Raw genomic sequence first — 12317 nt, 5'->3', positions numbered from 1 at the left:
AAGGTACAGGTATCAAAGCCTCTGGACTTACTATTAACTAAAATTAGATTTTACCAGTGCATAATTTATCGGATATTTATAAATCATCCTCAGAAAGAATTTGCTAATAATGACAACACAAAGATATAAAAAGGGAAAAGCTATCTTTTGTGTTGGTCACAAAGAGATGTAACTGTTCATGCGAGGGTCCCACTCCAGTAGGTATCACTAGGTTAGCTGACTCTGCACTGCCTCTATTTACTGAATGGAAAACAAGTCACCCAATTGACTCTTTCTTGTTTAAATTCATGTGGAAATAAAACAAACATATAGAAAACAAAGTAATGCAGCTAGAAGCTATTCTGAATGCAGTTTAAATGGACTGGATTTTCAGACAAGCAATACTGTCGTTCAAGTTAATTGGATTTTAAAAAGAGTATTAAACAAGGGGTTTGGATCTCCAATCTAATATTTAAACACTGTGGTAGTCTTCGTTTTCTACTGTTCTGCAATTACAGTTAAATACATTGCCTGTCAAATCTTCATAAACAAGCTGTAAATGCATAGAAGATTGCTTTCAACATTCATTTCTGTCTACATAGCAGTATCAAGTGGAATAATCCACGATTATTATCCAAGAATAAATCCTTGTAGATGAGATCCTGGATGGACAGAGGAATAACATTCACTGTTGATTTGTTAAATGAGAGGGTGAGTTGTGGACATGCATCAAACTAATGAGCAAAACTAATAAAATGGTTATGCCTAGGGGCTATTTTAAAGTGGTGAATGCAATACCTGGTAAATTATTATTAAATCAGCTGTATTGAACGTTTCTATAAAGAGGAAAATATACTGTATTAGGAGCACCAGTACCAGTATTAATTATCCCCAGTATTAATTATCCCCAGTATTATTTATCCCCAGTATTAATTATCTCCAGGATTAATTATCCCCATGATTAATTATCTCCAGGATTTATTATCCCCAGTATTAATTATCCCCAGGATTAATTATCCCCAGGATTAATTATCTCCAGTATTAATTATCCCCAGTATTAATTATCTCCAGGATTAATTATCCCCAGTATGAATTATCCCCAGTATTAATTATCTCCAGTATTAATTATCCCCAGTATTAATTATCTCCAGTATTAATTATCTCCAGGATTAATTATCCCTAGTATTAATTCTCTCCAGTATTAATTATCCCCAGTATTAATTATCCCCAGGATTAATTATCTCCAGGATTAATTATCCCCAGGATTAATTATCTCCAGTATTAATTATCCCCAGTAGTTTGTTTTCTCTTAGTAATCTGTGACACCCTTAACAAGCAGAGAATCACCTTGTCCAGGTCAATGTACTAGAGAGAACCGAATTACTGCAGGGTAATTTACAAGCAGTACAATCCCTATACATCGACTCCGCGGTTTGTAAGATTAAGATGAAGTTGATTTAAATTGGTTTTCGCAGTGGCTGGTTACTAGTGTCAGTTTTGAACTTGGGGATAACACACTTTAGTGTTTCTTTATATATATATATCTATATATATATTATATATATATATATATATATTTATTATATTATAAGATATATCAATATTTAAGTTCAGTTAAACCTATAAGTACTAGCTAGTTTGGATCAAAACGGGTCTCAAGCTTTATTTTATTCATAAAAAAAAGAACTTTGAAAAAGAGTTCTTTAAATAAATGATGAGTCAAAAATGTCTATGGAACACGATTGCTACAGCCAATAAAGTGAAACACATTTTCACAGGGAGGATATTCCGATGCCAAAATCAAGCGTCCTGTGATTTGTATGTCCACACAGGGGCAGTCAATGGCAATTAAACGTTGCAGATTGTAACCCCTTCTGCTCCGTTATTCCATTCAGAACTGGACACTGTTCATACGTACGATGCTGTAGTACAGTTCCTTTAAATGCAACTGTTAATAATTACATTAACTAATATATACCTTGCTACTTTTTTTTTTTTTTTTTTTTTAACCTGTGCTTAAAATGTTAGTTTTATGTTTAGAAAATGTTATTAGGATACAAATACCCCAGAAATATAAACCAAGCTTACACATGGCACCAACTCTTCAGCAGCCACTCTGTTGTTTTGATTTGAAAAAAAATAAATAAAAAAAAAACAAAAAAAAAACACGTGTTGAGTTTTAAAAAGTTGGGTCATGTATCTGTCACCTGAACACCGCAGCGGGTGAAGCCGCGTATTATAACAGGTTTAGAGGGGTAGAGGGGGCAGAGATGAGTGGTGAGGTAGATCATTCACCGATATAGGGAGCGAGAGAGGGGTGAGGGAGAGGGAGTGGGAGAGGGAGAGGGAGGGAGGAAAGAGAGAGAGGAGGGTGTTGAGATGATGAGAAGGAGAGAGAACCATCTCTCCATCCGCGCTGATTGAGACTCCGTCTTAGCTAGCCACTCCACGCATATTTCGATGTTCACTTTATGGGATCAAGTGGAATCGCTCCAAACTCATTCTGCTTGGAAATAAAGTCCTGCAAAAGTGAAAGTCTTAAAACTCGCCGTTGTTCGGGGATGTTATATATTTATTCACACGGATCTTGGAGGAAGAAATATTGAGTTCAACAATTGTAATATTTTACAATAATTCCACGGATGAGCAAATTTGGATCCGCCTGTTTTTTTAGACAGCGCTGCCGCTCCGGGTATTAGGATATGGGACTGGGCTGTATAGTTTGGAATTACAGGACCTGATAGGTGGGATTGGATCGCCCTAAATGAATACTCGCTACGACGCCGGGAGCTGAGAGCCGCAACTTGTGATGATGGGGTCGAGTCGCTGGTGCACCGTGCTGCTGCTGCTGCTGCTGCTGGTGCTGTTGACAGCTTGCCCGGTAAGAGACGGGGTCTACGAGTTCAGCGAGTTTATTTTGATACCTATTGACTGGTTCACCCTGCCGTTGCCCGGACTGATTTGGCATGACAGTTATTTGGCAATGTCAGCTAGGAACTCAGTAACCTTGCCCATTGTATATATTTTTTTCTTGTCTGAACATGGAGTATACTTCTATCCAGCATAAAAACAGAGCTGATTGATTATCTACAAACAAAACAAAAAAAGTTATTTTGAAATCAGTATGCCAAATCAGTTTAGATTTCGTTTACAGAAATTAAATAATAATAATAATAATAATAATAATATAATAATAATAATAATAATAATAATAATAATAATAATAATAATATCAAGTTTTGGGTAGATCCTGTTACAAATGTGTTGTATTAGAAATTGTAGTCAAATTTATTGGTAACGGTGTATTAATTTGAAAGATGTCTGCTAGTTTAAACTGAAATACATAGGCGAAGTATTTTGTTTATAGTAACGTGTTAAATAATTAAATTATGGTTTTAAAAAATATATCATTTTAATGTAGCAATAAACTATGTATGTTCTGACCTTTTAAACTACGTGCCTTACTCCTATAGTTAAAATATGGCAGCCTCTGCAAGATCTGCCAGACCATTTCAAATGCATCATCCAACCAATATTAAATACAGCAATAACAATCATTTTAAAAAGAGAGATACATACAATGGCTGTTAGTAATAAACCTGTCCTGTGCTAATGTGTTCGGATCCCAGCAGATTCATATTTGACTCCCACAGCAAAACAGACACTTTAATCTTGTAAATCTTGCTTCTCCTGACACATAAGCAAAAATGCCACACAAGGAAAGATCGGGTTTGAAGCTAAAATGCTAGAATCGTGTGGGTGTTTTATTATTATTATTATTATTATTATTATTATTATTATTATTATTATTATTATTATTATTATTATTTTGTTTGTTGTTGGAAGCCAGTTATCCTACATATAGTCATTGTAAGCGAAAGAGTTACCGTTTTAGTCACAAAAAAATATATTTTAAATTAAAACAGATAATATAAATACTCTAGAGGCAGGGTATCCGCTCAATATCACAAGCATAGCGATATCTACAGTACTAGAAAACTAACCCTCGTGCCACAGAAGCGTTTTGAAATATCAAAAGTAGGTTTGAATTGGATTGCATTGTATTGTTATCTGCTTTTGTCTGTTGAATACGGTACGGTGATTGTTTATGTATTTGTCTTTTCATGTGTACTGTAAATATGTTAATTAAAAAATATCAATCGAACACCGCGCAATTGAAACCCAGTTAACCAAGCACTCCTGAACGGGTAATTTAAGTTTCTGAGAAGCAATATGAGCATGTGTCGTTTCCCTATGTTTGCATAATTCCCCAAATCACACAGAGACGCAGAATAGCATTGGGCTGATGTTACTGATTAAATCGATCATGTACGATCATGTACAGATCAGACTGAGGTTTGCAAACCATACTGTAGCGTGCACTGGAGAAGGCAGCAGCAGGGCTGGTAGGTGACGTAATCACATACAAAGACATAAGCCTGATATACGCTCCTTGCAAGGGAGCCAGCTCTTTTGTACAGCGGTATTGGTGCCATGCTGGAGTGCCATGCGGCCTGCGTTAACCTAGATCGCTACACTGGTGTTTGTAGTGGGATGCAGGTACCCCAGCATGCACTCATCGGACTGTAACCTGGATAGCAAGTCCGGGGCAGACTTGAGGCTGGCAGGGGAGTGTGTGCATGGGGGAAGGCAGCAGCCAGGCTGGTAGGTGACGTAATCACATACAAAGACATAAGCCCGTTATATGCTCCTTGCAAAGGAGCTGGCTCTTTTGTACAGCGGTATCGTTGCTATGCTTTAGTGCAAGAGGTCCCGGGTTCACGCCCGCCCTCTGCCTGTGTGTGGATTGCCTCGCCCTGTGTGAGGCATCTGCCTGCATTAACCTAGATTGCTTCAATACTTTTAAAAAGTTTACTTTATCCTTTATTGACAAATCCGACTGAGGAAACGGCAGCTTTATAGAAACGAAATGAAACCAGAACAGCTATACTGACTGTGGGGTTTCTCATTACCAGTAAATTAAACTGCCAGTAACATTATTGAAGATTCATATTTACATTTGAATTGCTTTAAGATTAGAGAAAGGGAAACAGGTGGTTATATTAAGGATTTATTTTGTGCAGTTACTGGCAACAGCAGAATCAGCGCACTTACTGCCAGTAAAAATTAATTCTGGTAGGAACACCCGCCAAAGGCAACTGCGAGCAACAACACTGGTTAACTTCGAGGCCTGGTGCAGCGCGGTAGGGGTTTATTAACTTTTGCGACAGAAATGTGTCATTTGTATATAGTACAACAATCATTGTATTCCACTTGTTTGAAATGAATGTAAAACTGAATGGAGAGAGGGTTCAGGGAGGAAGAAGAGACCTTGAGGGGGAGTGAGGGGAAGGGGCTGAGAGGTACCCACTCAACCACAAGTAAGGCATGGAAGTCAGGAGTTCAACCACTTAATAATCCCCTTAACCAGCAGTGAGGAGGTGAAAGTGACCCCTTAAAATGTGCAGGAAAAGTAATGAGAAATAAGGTAATACTAAGGGTGGATCTTTTATTCTTTCCCCATAAAATTACTATTATAGTCAATTGAGAAATAAATAAAATTGACAGATAATTTTAAGGAGATTTAATAGCACAGCGTGATGCCTGAAACAAAGGAAAGCATGCTGTTTATATCTGTAAGTGACTGACAAGTTATTAAATAATATGGCAAACGGTGATTGAAGAGAAGAAGTGTATTTGGGTGGGAGCACATAGTGTGTGCTTGAAGGGACAACACCGTGGAGGGGAAGGGGGGCGGGGTATATACACACAGTGTGCCACGGGGCTGAGGATGGCAACTATGACATGCTTTTGTTCATTTTTAAATATTGGAGACTGGTGGCTTGGTATTGCTTTGTTGGTCTGCCTTTCTTTAACTTGTTATTAGGTTAGCAACCATTCAGAATGGTTCTTATTACAACTGGTTAAGTCTTTGTCTGTGAAAGGTGTTTCGTCTTTTGCTCTGCCATTAACATGTATTACGTACACTAGATAGTGGCAGTGTATTGACCGCAAAGCAAGAGATAAGGGTAAAATCACTTGAGGACGCTGGCTGATGCTTCTGTTAGGACACTGTGGCATATGCCAGCATGCAGCAGACAACTAGAACTGAAGAGCAGTTCACAAGACCTAATGAAAGCATCTTTACATAAAACACAGTATTTGAGTAATTGAAATGAGGATCCCTTAGAGTGATTGGGACAATTATATCACAAAATTAAAGAAATACATTTAAAGCTGCTTGCTGTTATATATATTCCTGACCCAGACCTGCCCCCCCCTCTACACAGTGCAGCACGTGACCAAAAAAAACAAAAACAAAAACCATATCCTTAATGCAAATTACCACAGACCCATTGCCCATTGCAACAGGCTCCAAAATGTCTCTAGAATTTAGCCATTGAAAGTCAATCTTTCAGAGCCTATTATAGAAGTTGACCAGAGTCAATTTTTCATGTTTACTGTGTTTAACTGCGTTTCTGACTATACTGCACCATCACATTCCTCTTCAGTAAAAGCGCCAAAAAAAAAAACTGAAAATCCTGGCCGTGCTCTGCAGCAGGCTGGCATGCTGCTCTGTTCAGGATTCCCTCACAGTCACAGCACTGCAACGGTTTTGTTCAGTGACCCGGTCTTTTGGAGCTGCTAAATCAATCACTATCTTGTAAAAGACAGACAGTTCCAGCCCTGATTGTACAATCCTACAGAGAATAAACTGGAGCATGCAGTCGACACACTCCTTCCACCTCTGATCTGAACAGCTGGGTACTTTGAGCAGACTGTCAAGCAGGGCCTGATGCCATCAATGGCCTTTGGTAAAGAAAAGACATCCGTTAAGTCACTGATCGTACAGTGCTCATTATCCTGCTTGAAACACTGTAACAGTGGTTGAGTCAGAAGCTGCCGCCTGAGGTAAAAAAAAAAGGCAAAAACCTAATATGAAAAATGTATTTGCGCTGCATCGCAGCAGGAATTGCCTGCCCTGTTTTTATTAGTCCAATTCACATCAAAGGTAAACATGAACACCTTAAAGGGATGCCGCCTACATTTTCTGAATATTTAATTTCTTAACTGTTAAATTTGCTTTATGTGTGCTTTGTATAATTATTTATATTGCTGTTTCTGCTTACATCATTAATTACCAGGCTTGTTCAACGTACTTCACCACAGGGACTGCTTCTGAAATAAAAGCAGAATATTTTTTTTTAGAAATGACTACTAGGGATGGGCAGCTGCAATATCTACCCCTTCTAATGATTTTTAATATTACATAAGTTACTGGAGGTGCAGTCAGCAACAATGAACTAATATTGGACAGGTAATAATCAACACTAATGAAAGCATTGAGAACATTGTTTTTCAAAAGCAATTGTAAGTCACATCCCCACTGGAATCTTTTGGCAGCAACTACACTTATTAATTTCACTGAGAGTGTAGATCTCGCACTCAGAATGCCAACGACAACATCTAAACAGATTATTAATAAAATGCATGAAGACATACACTGTTTGTCATCAGTCTGCCATTTCTCATCACAAAACAAATTCATACATAAGAGCTTTAGTCTGTCCACATGCAAGGAAAGCAGGTGCTTTTGGGGAGCTAGCTATGCGGGGCTCCAAATAGGGCACCAGGGTGATTAATCCATTAATTAAGCAACAGAACCTGAAGAAGACTGTTTTACCATCTGGCAAAGCCCGCGTCATGCAGTTAAACGCCTGAGCCGAAGGCAGAGATTAAACATAGTTTGAACAATAATATTCAAGGTGCTTTACCAGGGATTAGGGACCTCATATTGGCCAATCAGGTTACAGGAAATCTCCAATCCATTTTCAAATACATGTTTAATTGAGTTGCAATCAATACCAGGTTCCTGTTGTGTCTCTTTAAGTTAAATTCACGGTTAAGCCCACGTAAGATCACCTCGGATCAACATTTCTATCTGTTTGACTATTTCAGTTCCTTGTTTTGGACTCATCATGTCTTTCAGTGGTTTTGGGATGTGACATATTCTATTCTGTGGTTTAATATTTATGTTTGGGATTTATGGTCCAAACACTTTCCAGTGAAATGAGACTTGATCCTACAAGGGCTTGCAGCTGAATACAGCTTTTAATTAATAAACCCCTAGAGCAGGTAGTAATGACCTGGCAGGGTGTTCCTGGCAGGTGCAGACGTTCTTGAGTACTGCAGGTCTGTAGGCACCTGAATATGTTGATGCGACTGACACCACCTCCCAGCAGACCCCCCTAAAACTATTGTGAGCAGTGCTACAGAATATTTGAAGAATACTTCAGAATGCAGGGTTCCGATATTTCACAGTGCGATTATTCATAAATCTGGTTCATTCATGGTTAGGCCATTTTGTCAGTATATTCTCTATACTATATACATATGTTCACACAAGAAAAGACAGTAATGCACTTGAGAAGGTACAGAGAACCAGGCTTATCCCATTTCTTAATGCTATGAGCATAAGATTGTTCTGTCTTTTCTCTTCCTTACAGTTGGCTCTAGGACAACAAGACAACTCCCAAAGCACCAAAAGCATTGAGAGAAACCCTCCCAAGTCTTTGGGAATTCTGGAGGGACAGGGGGTGTCACCTCTGGGACGCTGGATGTTACAGACTAGAAGCCGAGCAGCTAACGTCACTTCCATGGAACTTCCCTATCGCTCTCCCATCCCCTTCTCCAAGCAGGAATTCTGGGAGATGATGGGGAGTGACCTTCAACCCGATTCCGTCTCAAGGGTCAAACGACGGCCCATCGTCAAGACAGGCAAGTTCAAGAAGATGTTCGGCTGGGGGGACTTCTACTCTAACATCAAAACGGTGCGCCTCAATCTTCTGATCACGGGCAAGATTGTGGACCACGGGAACGGCACCTTCAGCGTTTACTTCCGGCACAACTCCACTGGCCAGGGAAACATCTCCGTCAGCCTGGTTCCCCCAGTCAAGGCCGTGGAGTTTGATCTGGAGCGGCAGAGTGTGGTCTATCCCAAGGACTCCAAGATCTTCAACTGCCGGGTGGAGTACGAGAAGGTGGACCGCAACAAGAAGACCTCGCTGTGCAACTACGACCCCTCCAAGACCTGCTTCCAGGAGCAGACCCAGAGCCACGTCTCCTGGGTCTGCTCCAAGCCCTTCAAGGTCATCTGTATCTACATCTCCTTCTACAGCACTGACTACCGTCTGGTCCAGAAAGTGTGCCCGGACTACAACTACCACAACGAGATGCCTTACCTACCCTCTGGATAGAGGCACCGGGACTGGAGGAGCATCCTTTGTGATAACATGCAGAGGATCCTCTTGAATTGAGGACTGGTGGAAAAAATACTACTGGAAGGACTATGTGTTGTATATATATATATATATATATATATATATATATATATATATATATATATATATATATATATATATATATATATATATATATATATATATGTGCAAGGTATGTGGTATAACAGGACTGAGAAATCTAGAGAGCTGGTGGGGGGTGGGGGGTGGTCTAGTGGTTGTATTTGAAGTTAGCATGGCTAATTTAAAAAAAAAAACAGAGTGGTTCAGGGATTGGAGCTGAGGGACTGTGCGGGAGATAATGTGAACTAGTGTTTAGAGCCGAGGAGCATGTATGCATGTCCCCTAAACATCATATCTGCATACATTATGCTTTTGTGCAAATATGATCTTTAGGGACAATCAAATACAAATCAAAATGGTTTACTGCTGTGATTGATGTCTAATTGTTCACACAATTGCTTCAAGCAGCCTGGTACCTTTTCGGTTCTGAATTTCACAAGACTTACTATATGCTACTAGCTCTGTACTGTATATCTATTAAAATGTTAATACTGTACAGTATGTATCCCTCTAAGTGGATGTTTTTTTCAGTATGTTTCATTATGTGTGAAGCAGTGAAGGTTAGCACAGCTAGAAACTTGTATTCATTGTTTACTGGTACCAGAGCTGAAGTCTATGGAAAAAACTACAGATGGCTGAGATGATGGATCATAGAGGTTTGGATCGTAGAGGTTAGACCAGCTGTGAACATGACCACTAGAATCACAAGATCTTAGTTGAGCGTTCTTGTGGATGCAGTTTCCTCAGTCTAAACTACTTTGCTAGCCTGCATCCAAGCCCAACACCCACACAACTGTGCTAGCTCAGTCCTCAGCTGGAAGGGCTAGACTGTCTTTTAGGCCTAACTCTTCTCATTGAACTATCAGGACTGATATTTATAAAGTGTAAGCAAAGCGTGAGCGTCAAAAGAGTCCAATTACAAATCTGAACTCTCTTTAAAACAGTGTGACTACATTTCCAGAGCAGTTTACTGTTGAAGTGAAAAGCATCCTAAAACTTAGGGCCATCTTAAATGACAACTATTCTGGTCTTCAAATATAGCAAAAGACCAGTCTGTCCCTCAGCAGTAATCTGTAGTTCACACCTTAAACCCACTTTTAAGGATCCTTTGATTCACACTAACAGTATTAAGAGACTAATATTCACAAGTGAAGTGTGGGTACAGAGGGACTTGGAGTGGCTTCAAATGCTTGGATTATTGTGATTTTCTCCAAGAGCGTTGATCATGGAAATACAAGGTGTATGGAGGAACATCATGTATTGCCAAAACCTTGTGTTGCTAGAACTTCAGGTTTCCCACCTGCTACTTGCTGAAGTTCTCACTAAAGGGGGTTCCTGGTTCTTGGTCCACAAAGACTCTTGATAGAGACAGTGGCCCAAGATTTCTTCAGTCATTTGGGGTTCAAATAACCATCTCAGCCTGGTTCTTACAATGAAGGTGCATATGCCATACCCAAACCCAATTTCCTTTTGGTGGCTGGAAGCAGGGGGTATTATTGTTTTCAGTACACCTCATAGAGGACATGTGACTACTTGACTTGACCCCTGTAACAGCTAAGTCTCTTTTCCATTTGGTATACAGTATGAAAGTCCCCCTAGTGTGAAAAATCTAGCTGTACACAATACACATGCGTGTTTAGTAAATGATTGTGTGTTGGTAGTACAGAATGATTAAACATTATATATAAAACAATAATTTAATCTGTATTTGCATTACTTCAAATGCATATTTAGTGACTACACTAAAACCTATGAGATCAAGTCATTAAAAAAGCATCTAACTTCCCCATATTGTGTAATAACGTCCAATGGCAGTCCTTCATTCGCTTACCTCTCCGTTATTCTTTAGGCTTTTCTTAAAGGTTCACAAGGTTTCTATTCTTTGACCTACACACAAGAATTTGACTTGGATTCACTTTCACTGTCACTTTAGTTAAGCACTGTTAGTAACATTCAGGGATGGAGACTAGAGACCCCAGAATGATTGTATATTTCTAAACGTACATCCCAAAAATTCAACCAAGCTACTCACAATCCTCATAATCAAAATACACCAGGTCACCAGGCAGGCAAAGCAAAAAAAAAGAGAGATAAATAGATTGTCTTTTATTATTATTATTATTGATTTCAAGACCTTGAGTTACAAATTACTCATTTTAGTTCTGTTGTTCTCTAGATTTTTATAATTTTTTCTATAGCAGAGTTTTACTGGTAACAGTTTACATTAAGGTCCTCAGTTACAAAAGGCCACTCAACATTATGGTGCATCATAATTGCAATTAGTATTGCAATTTTATTCATTATCGTGCAAAATAGTGGGCATATTATAGCACACATTGATTTTATTGTGCAACACTATGGTAATCAGAATGAATATGTGATTTGTATGGTAATGCATGATAATATATTTAAATGAGGCATCCCTCATCGTATTTACAAAAGGGCGATCGTCGTGGTGTGCACATTAATGTAAGTGATAATTAGTTTGTTTGGAAACCAGGCTTTAATCACTGGCATCATAGTGGCATTACTTGCATTAAAGTTTTCACATAGAGCTGTGAAAATTACCTGTAAATAATAGGTTATATTAAAGGTGAATAAACGTGAATGAATGTTATAATTTCTTAGATTTTATTTTATAGTTCATTACATTGGTACAAAATATAAAGTGGTTCAATAACAAAACTGGACCAAACAAGGTATTATAATTTAAAACAACCTCCTCCACTAGAATTTCTAACTCCTCTGCGTGCAGTTTTAGTTTGCGTTGCCTCTGCCTGTTCCCTGCGGAGAGTCTGTGGATCATTCATTTTTGGTCAAAAGATATGCCTGGGCTGCTGGGGCTTTTTATATCATGGTGGTCACAGGTAAGTCTTGAACATTATCGTGCACATTAACTTATCGCTCATGTAGTGTGCATGCTATGGTATGTAAATTAGCCACATAGCGTGCATATAAGTGAATACGTTCTCTGTC

General features: G+C 38.9%; 1 protein-coding gene across 1 annotated transcript; it reads left to right on the top strand.

Annotated features, from left to right (window-relative positions):
• The first annotated feature begins 2358 nt into the window (after nt 1-2358).
• LOC121301803 (neurexophilin-1-like) lies at nt 2359-11406 on the top strand. Its single transcript, XM_041231412.1, has 2 exons — nt 2359-2860; nt 8487-11406. The coding sequence occupies exons 1-2, from the start codon at nt 2789-2791 to the stop codon at nt 9234-9236; spliced, it is 822 nt and encodes a 273-aa protein (XP_041087346.1). The 5' UTR covers nt 2359-2788; the 3' UTR covers nt 9237-11406.
• The last annotated feature ends 911 nt before the right edge of the window (nt 11407-12317 follow it).

The sequence above is a fragment of the Polyodon spathula genome, chromosome 28 (genome assembly GCF_017654505.1).
Source record: "Polyodon spathula isolate WHYD16114869_AA chromosome 28, ASM1765450v1, whole genome shotgun sequence".
In the NCBI taxonomy this organism is placed as follows: Eukaryota; Metazoa; Chordata; class Actinopteri; order Acipenseriformes; family Polyodontidae; genus Polyodon; species Polyodon spathula.
Note: the sequence above shows the minus strand (reverse complement) of the source record. Positions and strands in the feature narration are given on the sequence as shown.

Coding starts and splice junctions, on each gene's coding strand:
- LOC121301803 (XM_041231412.1), top strand. CDS start 2,789: ATGATGGGGTCGAGTCGCTGGTGCACCGTGCTGCTGCTGCTGCTGCTG. Junction 2,861..8,486: donor TGCTGTTGACAGCTTGCCCG/GTAAGAGACGGG, acceptor TCTTCCTTACAG/TTGGCTCTAGGACAACAAGA.